Here is an 18776-nt window from a genome sequence, read left to right as displayed (position 1 = left end):
CTCAATGCTTACTCACCCATTCCCTCTGTCTGATTGTCTGTCTGTCTGACTACTCCTCTCTCTCTCTCTCTCTCTCTCTCTCTCTCTCTCTCTCTCTCTCTCTCTGAAATGTGGTACAGACTTAATTAAAGTAGCAGTCACACATGGACGTGAACTTGGGGGAGTCTCTGAATGTGTTGAAATGACCAAACCGTACTGGTCTGAACTGGGCTGGACCGGTACTCATCTGAACTGGGCTAGACTAGTCTTCACAGAGTAGGCCAGGGGTCGGTGAGGAATGGGGGGGTGGAAAAGGGTGTTAAGGTTTGCCTGAAGAGTTCTGGTGATACGGGTGGAGGGTTTTAAATGAGTGCAGTAAAAATGAGAATTAGGGGATGGGTTGTCTGGTGAAAATGAAAACAGAAATAAGGGACATATACATGTGAGAAGAAGGAGAAAGGCTAAAATGGTTTAGGGTGAGTCAAAATGAGAGAGCGTGAGAGAGACGAGGCTCAGGGGAAAGGAGAAGAGGAGAGGAATGCGTGTAATAGATGAACACTGAGCTTGAAGCATGAGGTGAAGAGAGGAACAGAGTGAAAAGGAGCATCACTCACATCCATGAGCAGGGGCAGACGTGTGACTCGCTGCATGGGCAGGATTAGGAAGGAGATCATGGGCAGGTTTCTACAGTCAGGGTTCGCCTCAATCCGACCCAGAGCCTCCTTAAAGGCAGGATTCTTTGTCCTGTCAAAAGAGAGAGAGAGAGAGAGAGAGAGAGAGAGAGAGGGAGAGGGAGGGAGGGCAGAGATGAAGAGAAGGTCAAACGAGAGCAGTAATGATCTGACTGACCTGTGTGGGTTTAATATGATATCTGACATATGAGCGATGTCTGTGGTAAAGATTCAGATGTTTTGCCTGGACAAGGGAGGAGGGAGGAGACAGGGTGGAAGGGGGAAGACAGAGGAGGAAGAGACTCCTGCCCTCCTACTGTGGACTGAACAGACACTAATACAAGGCCAACACTAAGAGTAACAGAAGTGAGATGGTGATGAGCATGTTGGAAGAACTGTGGAAGAGAGAGAGAGAGAGAGAGAGAGAGAAAAAGCAAAAAGGATGTGGACTGACAGAGATTCATTTATTTCTCCTTACACTAGTTTCTGTAGAGTCCGTTGTTGGTAAACTTCGTTTGAACAGTATGTCACGTAGGGTTCGAAGTTTGACGCTGCGTGTCTCTCCACTATGTCACTTATGTCCTCAATCACAACGTTCTGCTGGTGCCTGTCCTCTAGTTCTCTGAAGAACCTGCAGAGACAAACGAAAGAGAAAGAGGGAACGATTAAAAAAAAGATAGAAGATTAACATATGTAACATGCCCTACATAACAACAGTGTGAGTCAGAGAGGTACTCCCTGTTTTAGTCATCACACACATACACATACACACACACACACACACACACAAACAAACAAACACACGCACATGCACGTGCACTTACACGCACACATCTATACACATACACGCACCACAAAGCCAGGAAGTTGTGTGAGGTTCCCTGGACTAGAGAACATCACAGCACAGGACGTCCCTGGGCCCAGTGCTGGGGCCAGCAGCATTACCCTCTCTGACTTCCTCTCTGCCTGATGAAAGAGTGGAGAGCACCACACGGTCTTCCTGACAGAAACGCACAGATGTCATGCTTTTACGCCAGCAGGGACAGGGTTATCCCCATCCCCATGGTAACCAACAGGATGTCACACGGGGCCATCTGTGGAAGAACCCCCTCCGACCCGCAGTTCCGCCCGGCCCCCCACCCCCCTGCACGACCGCTACAGCACTGACCCACTGTCTAATTCTGGAGTTGATGTCACCAGGCTGGAAATTTGGGCTGACCCCTGTGTGTGACCCCTGGACTTCCCACAGGTGTCTGAAGCCCTTAACAACAGAGAGTGGCAAAAGGTTACTACAGGTCACCTGCTGGGTACCAATAATAGTGTTGGAAGCTGACTGAACAAACGGAGGTATTTTCTGACAAACATGCCAAATGCGAATGTTTTTCTTTCTTGGGATAACAAGCGAAAAGTTTGGGGTTTTGAAGCTGGATAAGCTGTTGGCGAAGTGCAGGTGGCTCTGTGGTGTTTGGTGTAAGTAAGAGGTGAACAGTGAAAGGTTCAGATAAATAATGTAAGATTTATAGACAGACGTTCACCTACAGCTGTACAACTTCTCCCCAGGGTTTGTCACACTCCGCGTTCACATAACCATCATGATTAAAGGGGCTAAGCAGAGATAAACTGCAGTATGTGTGTGTGTGTGTGTGTGTGTGTGTGTGTGTGTGTTTGAGTGTGTATGAGAGAGAGAGAGAGAGAGAGAGAGAGAGAGTGTTTGCTGACACAATAAGCCTCCATGGCAGTGGAAAATCTGGAATTCTGTCCTGCTGAGGCCTCGATGTTCCCCTGTCTACCACAGAGAGCCATGGCATTCTTACACACACACAAAAACACACACACTCACTCACTCACTCACTCATGCACTCACCTACACACACACACACACACACACACATTCACTCACCCACCCACACACACACCCAGGGGAGCCATCCACACAGAGACCCAGCCAGAGAGAGAGAGAGAGAGACTCACACACTCACTTACACACCCACTCCAGCACTCACCTACACACACTCACTCACTTACACACACACACACACACACACAGATTTACACACACTCACTCACTCTCTCACACACACATTTACAGCTGTGCTCTGGCCAGAGATGTTCTCAGAACAGCCTACAGCTAAACAGAGCCAAGGACCCTGTGTGTGTGTGTGTGTGTGTGTGTGTGTGTGTGTGTGGGCGCGCACATGCATGTGTGTGCATGTGCGTGTGTGTCCTCTGGGTCAGAGCTGGGACACTCATGAATGATATGCAGAAGGACAGGCCCATATTTGATTCTCGATTCTGTTCCCCAAAATAAGCACCAGAGTTCCATTTCGAAATGACATCACTAATCACGCATCATTAAACAATGATATCATCGCCTCAGGTCCACTCCATTGTGACATCACTGTCATGCCCCCTAACCATATCAAAGCATTACTGCCTGTGCCAGATTTTCACTGTCTGCAACTACACTGGAGAGTCCCTTCTTTCCCTCTTTTTTCTTCCTATTTGAAGGTACAACATGTTGAAATACTGAGGGTTGCTGTAAGAACTGTGATTAATGATAGACCTGTCAAAAGTAAAAAGACAAACAATAACAGTTCAGCCCTTATATTTCTGCATCTGAGCGATCTGTGAGAAACAGGGAGCAGCACAGAGATGTCTGACATAATCTCCCATAATTCAATTCACTATATCCAACTTTAGTAACCCCCCCAAGCTACACCCCCCCAATCCTCCCACATCAGAATTCTACCACCAGCTTACAAAAGCAGCTCTCCCGTGGGCCTAAGTTAGTGGTGATTGTGAAGATGGACTAGGCCTGTTTGCGATGAAGTTACTGCAAGAGAAGGCTGTAAACTAACCAGTTAAACCAGTCCTTAACACAAAAAGACTCACACGCAACGACAGACGTGATGTCAGGGAAAAATCAAAACAAGCAAAGACAAACAAAGTTTGTTATAAAAAACCTTTAAGCCACAGTAACAATGGTTACTGAGGTATAAAAACTTCCCTACTGTAGAGAGGTAATGACATTGCAGCAAAAATGCAGAGAGAGGAATGCAGGTGCACACACACACACACACACACACACACACACACACACACTCACTCACTCACGCGCACACACACTCACATGCACATATTAACGCACCTGCCCTGTTAAGAACAGGATGTGAATTAGAATTCGTCCAGGATACAAAGACACATAAACGCACAGTGTGACGGCAGGATAGCGAGAGAGAGTCTGGCTGTGTGGATGTTTCATTTACCAGAGCCATAATAGGCTACAGAAGGATGCTTTTTCAAACACACACACACACACACACATACACACACACACACACACCACATTCAGACTCATAAAGATTACATCCATTCGATTCCCTTGGTCGTCAGGCACTTCCTCTCTATGAACTGACAAGAATCTGGAGCAGAATCTAGAGCAGAATCTAGAGCGTATGTACTTAGAGCCAAAGACGTGCACGAGGTCTCTCCCATCATGCAGCCAGTCCAGTGAGGCCAGATTTTTTTGGCACACACCCTAAGCTATTAGCACCTCCCGTCTCTCTCCCGCTACTGAGGCAAGATAAGAGTTATCAGCTACAGGAGAGAAGACCCGTATACACCCCACAGAGAGTCTCAGAGCTCACAGTACAGACAGTCCCGTGAGAACTGTGGCAGGTGAAATATTGCTGTCAAAAGGAAGGTCAAAACATCTCTATTTCCCTCCCTTCTGTTCTCTCTTAGGCTCGAACACATGCACACACACAAACACACACATACACGCATACACGCACACACACAAAAACACATGCATACACACACAAACACACACACACACACCCTCTTTCTCTAAGTTATTCCAGGATTTTTGGCCCAGGTGGTTTCTGCAGTAGCCGAGTCGTCAGACTGCTTTTGGCTGGAGTGGCAGTTTGGCACGGGGACATAAATTCTGAACATATTTCGGTAGAGAGTCTTCAGCCCTCCTGAACTTTCTGCTTCTGCTGGGCTGAGTGTTCCTCTGGCAAGAGGAAAAATGAGGCTGACAGGAGACGTCGGCGAAATCGTTTTATTTTAATCACATACGTTAATGAGCAGCCCACACCCTGTCTCACCACATGCCTCAGGTCCATGTATTTCAGCAACAGCATTTCACAACCCCTTAGTGTGTATGTGTGTGTGTGTGTGTTCTGAAGTACAGCACAGTGCACCAATGCAACGCAACACAACACAACACGACAACAACAGCACCGCACAACGGCTACAGCACAACCAAACACAGCACAGTATAGCCCAACAAAACATAATAAGACACCTCATTAAATCACAGCACACACACAAGCACACCACACACACACACACACACACACACACACTGTGCATCCTGTCCACATACAGTGTTTTAATGAACTGTGATGAAGAGGGTGGATGGAGTCATCTCTGTTTATCCTGGAGTTCATTATATTTTACTGGCTCTGAGTTCCCTGCCAGACACACTGCTGCTGCTGCTAAATGTATAGGAATGCAGTAAAACTCCATACAAATTTGTCTGACCTCATTTCCACACTTCTATTTTCCCCAAACTCTGCCGATCTCACAGACGAAGGACAGGCACAAGACCTCTGGGAAAATACACAATATTTAGTCTACACTTCAGACGCAAGTCACCTCAGACGTAAAATGAAGAAGTCCAAAGAAAAGAGAAATGGGAAAACGAAGCAAAAGAAAAACTGAAAACAACAGCTCTTGTTAAGCAAACATGTATGTGTGTGTGTGTGTGTGTGTGTGTTTATGCAGTCCTGTGTATAGGTGTGCGTGTGTGTGTGTGTTTATGCGGTCCTCTGTGTGTGTGTGTGTGTGTGTTTATGCAGTCCTGTGTATGGGTGTGTGTGTGTGTGTGTGTGTGTTTATGCAGTCCTGTGTGTGTGTGTGTGTGTGTGTGTTTATGCAGTCCTGTGTATAGGTGTGTGTGTGTGTGTGTGTGTTTATGCAGTCCTGTGTATAGGTGTGTGTGTGTGTGTTTATGCGGTCCTGTGTGTGTGTGTGTGTGTGTGTGTGTGTGTGTGTTTCTGCGGTCCTGTGTATAGGTGTGTGTGTGTGTGTGTGTTTATGCGGTCCTGTGTGTGTGTGTGTGTGTGTGTGTGTGTGTGTGTGTGTGTGAGGGTGTGGACTGTAAGATTGTGAGACTCACAGACAGACTGCACTGGCCACAGTGACTGACTAGAGCTCCAATCCAGTCTAGTGATGTCACACGTCTCACAAAGCAGAACTTATAGCAGCCTGACAACAGCCCAATCAAAACATTAAAGACCAACACACAAATATATGTCTTTTTTTTTTTTTTTTTATCTCAGGCCAGGCTGCCTGAGCAGCAGCATCAGAATGTGTCTGGTCTGGGGAACTCTGACACATTAAACCAATCACTTCTAACAAAGACAAATAAACAGGAGGTGGAAATAAACACCCAACAGAATGAGAGTAACTCTATGACATTTACCCTAGATAACTAAGTTTGTGCCCCACGGGCTGAATTAGGAAAAAAGGCCACATGTAAAATGGAGGAAATGGAAACATAAATATGTCAGAAGCATGCTGCTCTGTGTGTCATTGTTATGTGACCAGTGGGATTCTGAGAGCTGAAGCTGGTGGCTGGATCTCTCCTTGTATCTAGACTTTGACTACGGAGGACGTGCGAGAAGGAGGACAGAGAGCAGATCCCAATCTCGCTCATTTCCACCAGCCAAACACAGCGTGTTTACAGGAAGAGAGCCAGGACCCAGAGGAATGAAGACATCACCCTTTTATAGGATAGAAACCGAACATGGTACAGGGCGAGAACATTGATCTGAACACACACACACAAACACACACAAACACACACACAGCTGGCAGGATGAGGTAATGCAAGAGATTGTCACAGATGTGGACATGCTGTTCCTGGAATAACAGAGGTGCCTGTGACAAAACATGGGCGTATGGGTGCGTGTGCATGTGTGTGTGCATGTGTGTGCGCACGCGCATGTGTGTGTGTGTGTTTGTGTGTGTGTATGCTTGCCTGCCTGTGCTGTTAAAAATGTGAAACACACTACACTCCTAAGGTTTCCTTCACATGCATCTCTCCCATACACACACACACACACACACACACAGCCTTACTGACAGACTATTTTCCATTTTGATTTGATGCTGAAAAAGACAGTGTTTCCTGTAAATCATTCTGTGAATGAATTCAACTGAACTGAGTCATTCTTCATTCATTGTAACCACACACACACATGCTGTGACATCATCCTTGTCCCCCCAAATAACACAATCTGGGTTCTGTTCTGCATACCAGGGGTCAGTGTGAGGTGAAGACTCCTCACACTACAACATGTCTTTGGGTTTATGTGTGTGTGTGTGTGTGTGTGTGTGCACGCACTTGGAGCAGCAGCTATGAGTGAGTGAATGGATGTTTGAGGAGGTTGTTCCACTACAGCAAAAAGACAAACACTTACACACACACGCGCACGTGCACACACACACACACACAGACACGGCTTGTCTCCTGCTGGCCGCCACTGTGTTGAGACAGCGTCTACAGCATGAACAATTGCACCACAGAAAGACATGAGGGCCTGGAGGGAGCAGTGCTGTCTGTCACCAGGGAAACACAACGAAAGGTCTATGGACGAGGAGGAGAGGGTCATGGAACACGACTGGCCATCATGCTGGCTGGCGCTCAGTTACTCTACAAAGCGCCTACTTATAATCCTAAGCTTCATTTCAATTTTATTTCAGTTCATCAGAATCTTGGCAGAAATCCTAATAAGTCACAGAAAATTTCCTAGAATAATCCAGTACTTCATATGGCCTTCAGAGTGCTCCTTGAATGAACTGTTTTAAACTGTTTTAAATCAAATTCACTCAAACCTGACAAACACAAACAAATACACACATAAAACATACACAGACAAACACACACATAGACAGACGTACACACAGACAAAGAGACAGACAGACACACACACACACATTATGCCCTAATGGGAATTTCAAACTGACTTTCATTTAACTGTAACTTAACATTAATATCCCAACCATGGTTACGTGGTATAAATACCCAAAACCCCACAGACACACACAAACTTTCCTTAACCGCTGTAGAAAGACACACCTAGCCTCCAAGTGAACACACACACACGTACACACACGCATGCATGCACACACACACACATACACCTCACCTTTTCTAAGAGCACACTCACGACACTCCCTGCAGTGAATTCAAAGTTTTTTTTGTACTTACATAATCCTGCTTTCATCTGATCTCAGACCAGCAAAAACCACAGTTACTGTTCCAGCACTTGCCAGTACTGCTGTCCAACACCACAGACATGTCAGTGCCAACTAGTGTGGATAATAGAGTGCCAACTCTATTGAAACCAATTAATCCTCAATTACTAAACACAACTTCCTCTCAAAGCCCTGCACAAGAAAAACAGGAATGTGTGAGCTCTGCATGCGTGTGTGAGCAGGATTTTGGCTCTGTATGTAATAGTGCTTTTTACAACTGATAGTTAGAGACTTTAACCCCTGTTTAAAGATTATATATCATCAATATCAATGGAAACTACAATTCCCAAAATGCATTATAAGTGACCCAGGCACAGCTGGGATGTTACCTGAGTTTTCTGTAATCATGTGGATAAAAATGCATCTCAGTAATGAGCCTCTTTACTTAACACAGTCAGCCATCTGTCACTATAGCCTTGGGTCCCACAGGAAACACTGCATTAAAAATGGTAAATCAACATCAGGCTTAAGACAGACGCCTGTCAAGGCACACCCCAGCTGAATTCAACGTTAACTTTAAACACAGCATCCACAGAAGAGGTACAAACGACAAAAACAGCAACAGCAGCAACAACAAAACCGGTTATGACGATTCTCAGAGATCATAGGCAGGACAGAGAACAGACGTGTTAGACACGGTTACAGAGACCGTCTCAGTCTGAGAGCAAGGCCAGAGCAGGCTTTACTCAAAACAGGTGGATGCTGGTTACTCCTCCAAAGCCAGGCTGTGTAATAAGTGCATTTTTTGGGCATGAGTCAGACAACACTTTTTGGGACGGGAGAATCTTGCTCAGCGTTTGAACAATGCCACAGGCCCATGAAGACAACTCAGGATTTAAACATGCATTGGGCAGGATCCTACTCCCTCTAACCCTCCTGATGAAGCAACCAGGGACTTGGGGTGAGGTTAAACCCTGCGTGTCTGTACAGAACTCTCTGCTGACTCCGCACCCCAACCCCTCTTCACAGCTTGTTTTAGTCTTCGAAGACAATGCTAATTACCCCATGTGACAAACAGTTCCCTCTTTCCCCTGCTTCATCAGCACGCAATATGCTCGTCCTCAGCCAAAACTCCAACCGTGTGGGGAATCGACTTCAACCCAACACCAAATTACACCCAGGGTAAGGCTGCCAACAACAGAGACACAGTAGGGTGCTGAGCGGTTAACCTCAGTGATTTAGACACTGGTTTTGAAAGGATGCTGACAAAACTGCATAACAAAACCCATGCTTTCTCAGAAGAGGGTGGTGGTGGTAGGGGGGATTGATATGAAAGACGATTCAGGTTGGAGCAAGATTTTAGGAGAGTTTGGCAACTCTTACTTCTTGCTGGCCTCACAGACGTCCACGATGTTGGAGAAGAGATGGTGGCGTTCTGTCTGGGTCATGGTGTCGTTGAGCTCCTTGGAGTTCTTGAACATTCTGATGAGGACCTCCAGGCTGTGGAGGTAACTGTGCTCTGATGAGATGACCTCGAAGATTGCCTGAGGAGACCACCGGGAGAGAAAACACTAGGGTTAGGGTTTTTTTTTTCACAAGGCAGCATGCTACGGGTGATGAAAACAAATAACTAGGATGTCTGACACAGTGTGCTACATGACTGGACAAGAGTATAGAGCACTGTGTGGTTTGTGACAGCATCACGGGCAACACGTTTCTCAGTTTCCTTCAACTCGAGTGTCACTAATAACTACATTCCTTCAGACAGAGTCACTGTGTAACCACTGTTACTATAGTTAGAGTCATGGATGGTGCATTCTACAAAGATCAGGGTAATTTCTCTCAACGAATGTGGAAACCTCAGATACAAATTCAGACGAATTAAACCCGCCCCACCAATACATTGTTCATTGTCAATTGACAAATCCACAAGCAAACCAGATTCCTCCCTTATCTCTAACATACCAGAGTCTGTTTCTTGATAAAACAGGAAATGAGGTTGCATGCAGTCAGTCACCATGGAAATTAATAGATCAGTCGCACTCTGAACATATCTGGGTTTGATGAATAATATCTGAGGAATTTTGGCTTGGATCACTGCGTTAAAGAAGGGTGTGTTAAATTCCATACTCTAAACTTAAATTAGGAATTTCATTGCTTTTCAGAATCACTAGAAATCCTAGGCCTTTACTGATATGAATATCGTCAGGGCACTGCCTGCTTTGAATGAGTGTCTAAATGAACTGCTTAGTCACAGAGCTGTACTTCTGCACTATCTGTGTGTGTTTATTAGTTTTATGTGAGAGAGACGGTTCCCACAGACAGGGAACTGACTGGCTCTGGAGGAGGGAAATCACACACACATACACACACATGCACAGCTACATAGATTCTACCCATTCATGCATCTGGTTGGAATATCAGAATCATGACCAGCGTATAGCACTGTAGTTTCAATCTCACTCCTTCCTGACAGAGAGAGAGAGAGAAAGAGAGAGGAGAGAGAGAGAGAGAGAGAGAGAGAGAGAGAGAGAAAGAGAGAGAGAGAAAGAGAGAGAGAGAGAGAGAGAGAGAGAGAGAGAGAAAGAGAGAGAGAGAGAGAGAGAGAGAGAGAGAGAGAGGGAGAGAGAGAAAGAGAGAGAGAGAGAAAGAGAGAGAGAGAAAGAGAGAGAGAGAGAGAGAGAGAGAGAGAGAAAGAGAGAGAGAGAGAGAGAGAGAGAGAGAGAGAGAGAGGGAGAGGTGGGATGCTTTACCTCTTGTCTTTTCCGCTCTTCCGGAGTCAGCTTCTCTGCTGCCCCACTCTTTTTGACCTGGAAAAGGAGGAGTAGCAGACAAGGACAGGGCTTTGAGTGAGAAGAGATTAAATTAGAGCTTCAAACAGAGACAAAAATGCTAGTCATTGCCTCCACTTTAAGCCTCATCTATTTGTGTCTAACAGGCACAATGACTTTAAGACAGAGGGTGAAGGAGCTGGTGTGAGCTTCGCTTTGGAGGTAGATAAAGATTTCACTGGTATATGTAGGTTAGACAAAAACTCTTCTTATACCAGACCACTGAATATGAGGATGGGAAAGTATACGGTTAAATAAAGCTTGTTCAGTGTGTATGACATCCTTCGAAATGCGCTTGCATGTGTGTATGTTGGTTGAGTATGTGTGTTTGGATGAAGTGAGCATGTAATATTAAACATATAAATCTCTGTAGTAGCAGTAGTCGTAGTAGTAATGTGTGTGCGTTTGTGTATTTGCATGAGTGATTTTCTACCTAATTAAACCATTTCCCGAGATTCTCATTTATCGTCAGAGGTTCCAGAAAGGCCAGACTGCCTACATATGAGCCCAAAGAAAAGTAATCTCTGCTCATTGTACCCAGCACAAAAAACCCATCCTACTCCACAATTCACACGTTCAGCACTCTCAAAGCCAGGATCAAATTTAAAACAACAGAGGAAAGGGGACAGAGGCTACAGTCCCATGACCAATCCATGTGACCAGGCCACAAACACACACATACAAACACGATCTCAGCTACAGCACTCAGATCTGTGGCTTCAACTATCTCTAACTATCTATACAAGTCTGTGAAGTAAAAAAAAAAGGGCCCCTTTCATTCTTTTTTTCCCTCTACCGCTCATGCTCACCCATTCCCCAAGCTTTACTGTACAAGGAAGCTAAGCAGGTCTTTCTAAAATCCAAACCCAATGGCCTTTGGCAAACACTGAGAGAACAAATAAAAAGTAAGTTGGCCTGAGGGAGAGAGAGAGAGAGAGAGAGTAGTAAGAGCTGGTGGCAGTGGAATTTCACCAGTTTCCTAACAACTTCTCCCAGGCTCCCTTCACATGTCTGTAGCATCAGGTTTCTGGGAGCAGAGATCAGTGCTCACGGCAGGCCTGACAGACACAAAGCCTTGAGAAGATGTGACGTCTTCCCAGGATGTTTGGCATTGTTCCCTTTTCTTACGAACAATCCTCACACCCCTACAGGAAAACAGAGACTTAGAAGAAAGCGACAGGAGAGGATGCTACGAAGGTTGTGTGTCAGGTGGAGTGCTCCAGGGACAGTGGAAAGAAACGATGGGAAAACACAGACTGTAGGGAAATTTCGCAAACTGTACCAACCTTTCACTTTCTCTACATTTACAATCTGAGAGAACAGGTCAAACTATTATCTGACTGTCATAAACACAGAAGGACTTGAAGGTCAAAGATTTCTCTCTGTCAGTCCTGCCAAACCTCCCCGTCCCAAGCCACCGGAAGACATCTGTGCACACTACAGAGGACTCTAAAACTCTAGGCTCATCACTCTTCAGCCAGTCCTGCTGCTCCCCAAAAGCATCAGAGCAACAGAGGTTTCCAAGGATATCATACACTACCTGTTGCTAGGATACTTCAGAATTTTCTTTTCTTTTCTTTTTAATTTTCATTCTGTCACATAGTCATACTTTCCATAGTTCTGACAATAGCCACAATTACGAAAGCTATTCACAAGACAAAAGAAGCATTTAGTGTGGGTGCTATTACCATAATCAATGAACAGCAGCCAATGAATATCTAAGCCAAACACTGGCAGTATTGGTAGACACGCCCTGGTAAAAGCCTTCAGTTAACTTGGCCCTCAAAGTGATATTTAATACATACTGAATGGCTCTAACGCCCAGCCCTTTTGTTCTCCTCCACCCCCCCACCCCCACCCCGTGTGTGTGAATGAGTCCAGGCTTGAACACCTGTGAAGGGGGACCTCAACAAATCAGGCTTACTGAGACCCCTCCCAAGCCAAAATACACAACCTACAGGCACAGTGCACCACAGGCCCACACAACTCAACTATTCTCCTATTTCTGTCCTTCTCCTCCACCCTCCCTCTCTATCCCAGGCAATCACCCCACTCTTTCCCTTTTTCAAGGCTCTCTTCTCTTTTCCCTCTAAATATTTTATATTATCATTTTCGTTTTTTATAGTAAATCTCTCTCTTTCCCTCTCTTTCTGGAAATTGGAAGTTGGAGAAGGGCAGTTCTGTCTCTCATTCAAGAACCTTCCAGAACATTCTTGCTTAAGTAGGCCCAGATATGTGTAAATAAAAACAAGGAGAACGGAATGCCTAAGTGGAAAATATCATTATAGTCTCCCACTGTTCCAGCCCCCAAACTCGATTACGTAATTCCATAACAGGAGTCACCACACTGATCCTGCCTTCTGCATTTTTTTCATTTTTCCACTGGGAAGAATCTCTGGAGATTGCCAAGGATCTGGCTTCACGCCCTGGCTTCTCTCTGTTGTCCTGCAACTCCACATGCTTCTCCCCCTACTGTTTCTATTCACTTCTCTCTCTCCCTCTCTCTCTGCCACAGAGAGGGAAAACCAGGCAGGAACACTTGCGTGGCCACATTCTTTGGAAACCTCAGCATTCCTGAGCCTCTTTGCGCAGTGGCTGTCTGTGTTTGTTTGTGAAGAGGTGTTAGTAAATACACCACAATCAGACAGATTGAAGCAGGTTGTAATTGTTACTCTACATGTGTGCATAATCATGTCTGGATCCATTTTTTTAGTGTGGGCATGTCTGTCTGTCCCAAGCTGTGTGTGTGTGTGTGTGTGTGCGTGTGTGTGTGCGCGCGCGTGTGTGTGTGACTGACAAGCGTCTGGGGTCAGACGTGTGTGCCGTCCTCACCACGCTGAGCTGGCTCCAGGACGTGCGGATCGGTTTGTACTGGACTACGATACGGTCATCTGGTTTCGGTTCTCTCAACTCCACGTCCTCGTCAGAGTCGTTGTGCAGGGCTTTCTCCTGGTAATTCTGATACAGCACCTCATCGTCTACACAAACCAGACATAGAGAAACACAGAGTGAGATAAACATTCCTGTCTATGGAAGGCATTTTTGGTCAGCCACTCAGATACAGAGATTGTTATCTAGTCTGAGCTATTAGCAATCACCTCTGAAAGCAATTTGAAACGGCTGTTTAGCGTGTTAGCCACATTAGCTCACACCTCTGGTAAACATGCCAAGCATGGCTTTAACAGAGAGGAATTAAACTAAGTCCTCAACTCTCCACAGGCATGTGTTCTGCCTCCAAGCCACTCATCCTGATCTGAGGAAAGAGCTCAGATGTTTAACCACAGAACAGTAATGAGTCTGGTAATCAGTTTACAGGTGGCGTGGAGTTTTTACAGAGTAAATACCTGGGCCATCAAGACATTATATGAACACACTGTCAGAAAGAGCAGAAAGAACTTAATGAGTAGATTAAACAGATTAAACATATTAAAACCAATGTTCAAAACCAGTGCCACATTGATTGAAACACTGATTAGGAATCCAGTATATCCTTGAGTATCCTGGGATCGACTAATTCAACATGAAGAGTGTGGTCTAAACACAGGGGTTAGGGTAGTCTGGCCTGTTCAGCAGGTCAGAGAAATGAATGATTAATGAATGCTGCCCATTGATAAGGCAATGGACGGCTTCCCGCCACCACAGGATCAAAGCATTCCAGACCAAAACAGATGCCACTGATTTTATAAAGCCAGGACATCACTCACATCAGCTCCTCCACCCTCCACAAACAGACAGACACACACACACACACAAACACACACACACAAACACACAAACCCAAACACAGACACAGACACACAAACAGAACACACACACACACACACACACACACACACACACACAAACAAACACAAACAAGCACTCAACTCCAGAAGGACTCACCTTCACTGTCAAATGTTCTCTGGGTCACCAGGCCTTTCTTTTTGTCTGGGCTCTGAGGGAGAGACGTGAGACTGATTAGTCTGGCCTGGCCAGTGCTGGTCTTATGTAAGCAGGCATGAGCTGAAGCTATTTAAACAGGCTGTTTAATGTGGAAGATATTTAATGTGGCACAAACAGCAGTACGCCAGTTATGAATGTCATCTTTAAACCTAGACAGTCGACTGAAAAATCTTGCCCAAATCTGAGGCGCTAACGGTACTTTGAGTTTAATCCACCTACCAATTTTGGTTTGTTTTTTCTGAGAATAATTTTGGCTCAGTAAACAAGATTAAGTAATTCAAATCCATTAAGAGCAGCTTTCTGTGGTTGTGGACTCTCTGTCCTAAGGCTAAAGTCAGAATCAGTCTGACTTTACTGGGCCCTTAAACCCACTAACACAGCCAACACAGTTACCTGTCACTACTCACACTGGCCTGTCAAATTCTCCAGACACACGCCACTGGACAGACTTCTATTACCACCTGTCAATGACCTTTGACCTCCTTGACCCTTCCATTGACCTCTGCCTCACACTGGGCAATTCAAAACAGAGCTAATTTGGGGACTGTGTCAGGCCTAAATTCAGCACAGACCTTCAGACTGCAACTGCTGGGCAGGAAACAATTAGCCCCCTTTTAAGGAGACTTATCCAAATCATGGTTAAAACGTTACATGTTTTTCAGCTTAGTGTATTATGTTTTCCAAAAATTCAGATCAGATTTTACTATAAACTCAGTAACCTGTGAAATTCCACAAACGGCTGAGTTTTGGGAATAATATTAACTTTAGTGCACCGTTTCATGGTGCCTGAGGTTTCTGAAAAAGGTTCCTCATGCAAGACTGCAAAACAATGGGCAGGTTATCTCTCCTGCTCTACATCAAGCAGAAACTCCCTTTGTGTAGATACTAGCATCTATATCACATGTGTCAAAATCTGGTCCTAAAGGGCCAGGGTCCTGCTGGTTCTTGTTTTCACCTCTTAGTTACCTGTTGATTTTCAGCTTGAAAACAGGTGTGCACACTCTTCAGCCAATCAGAGATTTAGTATATTTAGTTGGACGACAAGAAAAACAGCAGGCACCATGGCCCTCCAGGGCTGGACTTTGACACCTTTGGCCGATATGAATGAGCGCAGAGTCAAAAGACTGTAGACTCAGGGTATCTTCAGTCACAGAACACCACATCTGGGAATTGTTAGTGAGTTTTAATACTGTCCTTCTGCTGTAAACATCATTCTGTGCCTCACACAGCACAGACCAAAATCATACTCCAGGCTTGCTGAACTTGTGCCAGTCTTTCAATTTTCCTCAAAACAGTTAGCAATAGGAAAACAGTTGCATAACAGGAGTTATTTTTAGAGGGCTGGAGTTTAACCTGGGCAAACTGCCCGACAGGGATTCAGCCTGAGGGGAGTCCCACTCACCTTGCTCTTGGTTGGGCTTGGGCTGGCCGATCTCTCCCTGTCCTCTGTCACTCCTCTGAATACAGGCTGGGACAGACGGTGGGCCTTCGGGTTTGCCAGGGGCGAATCGAAATCCATCCCACCGACCACTGCGCGCCGATAGGACGTGGAACGCAGGCCTCTCCGGAGTGTTCCGGGACTGTCCTCACAATCTCCATCTACATCATCCCTGCTGGTGGAGAAGAAAGCTCCGCTCTCCACCATACTCCGGGCGCGTAGGGCCCGTTTGCTGGGGTCCAGGTGCAACCCCAGGCCCAGGTTCTGTGGGCTGTTTGTGGCAGGTTTGGTGAGGCGTGTGTCAGAGGCCAGACCCTTAGGGATGATCTGCTGGGTACCCATCTTCAGTGCAGCCAGGCTATGGGTACTCAGGACAATGGAGGGCATCGTTTTGCCCTCCGAGGAGCCCTGGGAACACTGGGAAGGCTGTCGCGGCAGAACCACCCCGTCACCGCCCCCCCTCTCGGCTGGGGATGGAGTGCGCGGGGTGGGGGGATCAGAGGGGGTGCTGGCTGTGGAGGAGAGGGAGGGGATGCTGGAAGTGGAGCTGTAGGAGGAGGAGGGACGGGGAGCTGGGGAAGAGTCACAGACATCCTGGGGCTTAGCTGGAGGGGACAACTGATGGTTGCAGCTCTGGGGGGGCGGGGTACCCTGCCTCTGTGAGACGGGGTCGGTCAGCGCTGGGGTACTTCCAAAAACAATCTGATCACTCTGAGAAGTGAGAGTGACCTGAGCAGACAGGCGCTTGTGAGGATCCTGGGCTTGCTTTCCCTGCGATACTCCGTTCTCTGCGGGGCGCGTTGATAGCTCAGGGGAGCGGCTGCCCAGTGAATGTTTATCACTCTCCGACTTAAACTTGGGTAAAGAAAATCGTCCATTAGACAAATGTCCGATACTGATACTCCGCACAACCCGCGTCTTACGGGGAGGTTTGTTCAGAATATGTTTAAGTACCATGTTGCCGCTGGTCGGTGTGGCCACGACTTTCTCAGCAGGTTGCGAAAGAGTAAAATTACAGTTATCGTTCACGGGAAAGTCTGTCTTCAATACTCCGTCGATCTGGTAACTCAAAGGTCTGGGTTTGGGTCTCAAGTCCCTTGACCCGACATGGCTACCGGATCGTCTTTTCCAAAGCGGCGTAATGTTGTTGTTGTTCGACAGGTCCACCTCGTTGCCGTAGTCCATAGCGAGTCACAGAGAATCAACAGCTTCCAATCAACAGGTCACTGAGAGAACACTGCAGTCCCGCGGCGAACTGCTGCGATGACCCTTGACTGAACCGAAACGACTTACAGAAATCGATTGCAGTCCAGGCACCGTGGTGAACACTGACCTCTGCTACTCTCTCTGATCAATAATTAACGAACACTCTACTTACTGTTGCAATATTTGACTATTTCCGAACAATTCATTAAGTATTACATTACGAACGTGAAGTAACAAGCATTAGAAACATTTTGACAATAAGGAACATACCGAATCTACATGCCTTCAACGATCAAAACACTTTCGGTGAAAGATATCTGACTGTTTGCCAATATTGAGATAATACAGGCACAGACAGTCCGACGTTTACCTTGCAGTTCACAAGGGATGAAGCTGAAGTAAAGTGGTAAAATCCATCAAATGTCGTTTTCCAAACATCGCAAAACTAGTTAGGAAAGATGTATACCTTAATTACGTTATTTACTCAGCTTTGAAGTTTGGCACTCTTAATCCCTCTCGCCGGCCCAGTTTTGTTGTCCGCGAATTCTCACTTTTAATTATTATGTGGATGTCGGACGAAAACAAAACAAATTAAAAGTTCTCTTAAAGTCCAAACATTCCGGTTTGTTTCCCTAGCATCCTTGTGCGGTGCTCTGCTACAAATACTCAGCGTACGTTAATCACCAAGAAGGGCCACAACTGGAATGACGAAGTTTAGTGAGGCAAAGGATTTTACAAGTTCAAGTGACGTCACGTGCCTTCAAGTCTGCGGGACCGCATCTGAACTTAGCACCCTGACAGTGCCAGCGGCAGACCTTTCCTTGCACGTATACGAGCGTACAAAATCCTAAAAAAAGATTAGAAGTAGTTTTATTTAACTGGTGACGATTACTGTGGTCGATAATGTAAATAAACATAGAACCAAGATATACCCAATAAAGTAACTGTAAACAGAAGTAGCAGACTCAATTGTCCCAGACGAGTCCCTGAAATCGGGGTTTATACTACACGTGCTTTATTGGTGCCATCTTGTGGTTCCGTTTATAAAAACAGGTTAAGTCAGATGGAAGTTGATTGTCAGTTTCCTTAACCTTAACGTTGTTGTAAATGTTGCCTGTAATTATAAGTTCATAGCATTGTGACCTATGTGAAATGAATCGTATGGTTACAGCTAATAGCGGGAGAAGCATTTAACGATAGTTTATAGTGATGCATTGGCTGCTTGGAAGCCTTATTGATTTCTAATTGTCTCGGAGCATTAAGGTTCCTTAGTGGAAATTCCAGTTCACATCCAATAGAAAATCCCAGTAGACATCCAGTTGAAATCCAGTAGATATCCAGTAGAACACCAGTAGAAAACCATTTAAAAACCAATAGAAATTTTAACTGGTTCCTATTGGTTTTTATAGGGAAATTGAAACACATTAAACTGATTTC

General features: G+C 45.7%; 1 protein-coding gene across 2 annotated transcripts in view; it reads right to left on the bottom strand.

Annotated features, from left to right (window-relative positions):
* Positions 1–17540, bottom strand: part of LOC115830213 (rho guanine nucleotide exchange factor 26) — a 35758-nt gene extending 18218 nt beyond the window's left edge. Inside the window, exons 1-8 of one of the 2 annotated variants that reach the window (XM_030794301.1) lie at positions 16098–17540; positions 15582–15587; positions 14636–14672; positions 13586–13731; positions 10676–10732; positions 9306–9466; positions 1129–1281; positions 594–723 (exon numbers count right to left, since the gene is read on the bottom strand). In XM_030794301.1, the coding sequence (XP_030650161.1) occupies positions 594–723; positions 1129–1281; positions 9306–9466; positions 10676–10732; positions 13586–13731; positions 14636–14672; positions 15582–15587; positions 16098–17318 (1911 nt within the window). In that variant the 5' untranslated portion in view covers positions 17319–17540. Of the gene's footprint in view, positions 1–593; positions 724–1128; positions 1282–9305; positions 9467–10675; positions 10733–13585; positions 13732–14635; positions 14688–15581; positions 15588–16097 lie in introns of both variants that reach the window. The other variant, XM_030794299.1, reaches the window with a different exon arrangement.
* Positions 17541–18776: the final 1236 nt, after the last annotated feature.

The sequence above is a fragment of the Chanos chanos genome, chromosome 2, assembly GCF_902362185.1.
Source record: "Chanos chanos chromosome 2, fChaCha1.1, whole genome shotgun sequence".
Taxonomy (NCBI): Eukaryota; Metazoa; Chordata; class Actinopteri; order Gonorynchiformes; family Chanidae; genus Chanos; species Chanos chanos.
The sequence above is the reverse complement of the archived record's forward strand: the minus strand, read 5'-3'. Positions and strand labels throughout refer to the sequence as shown.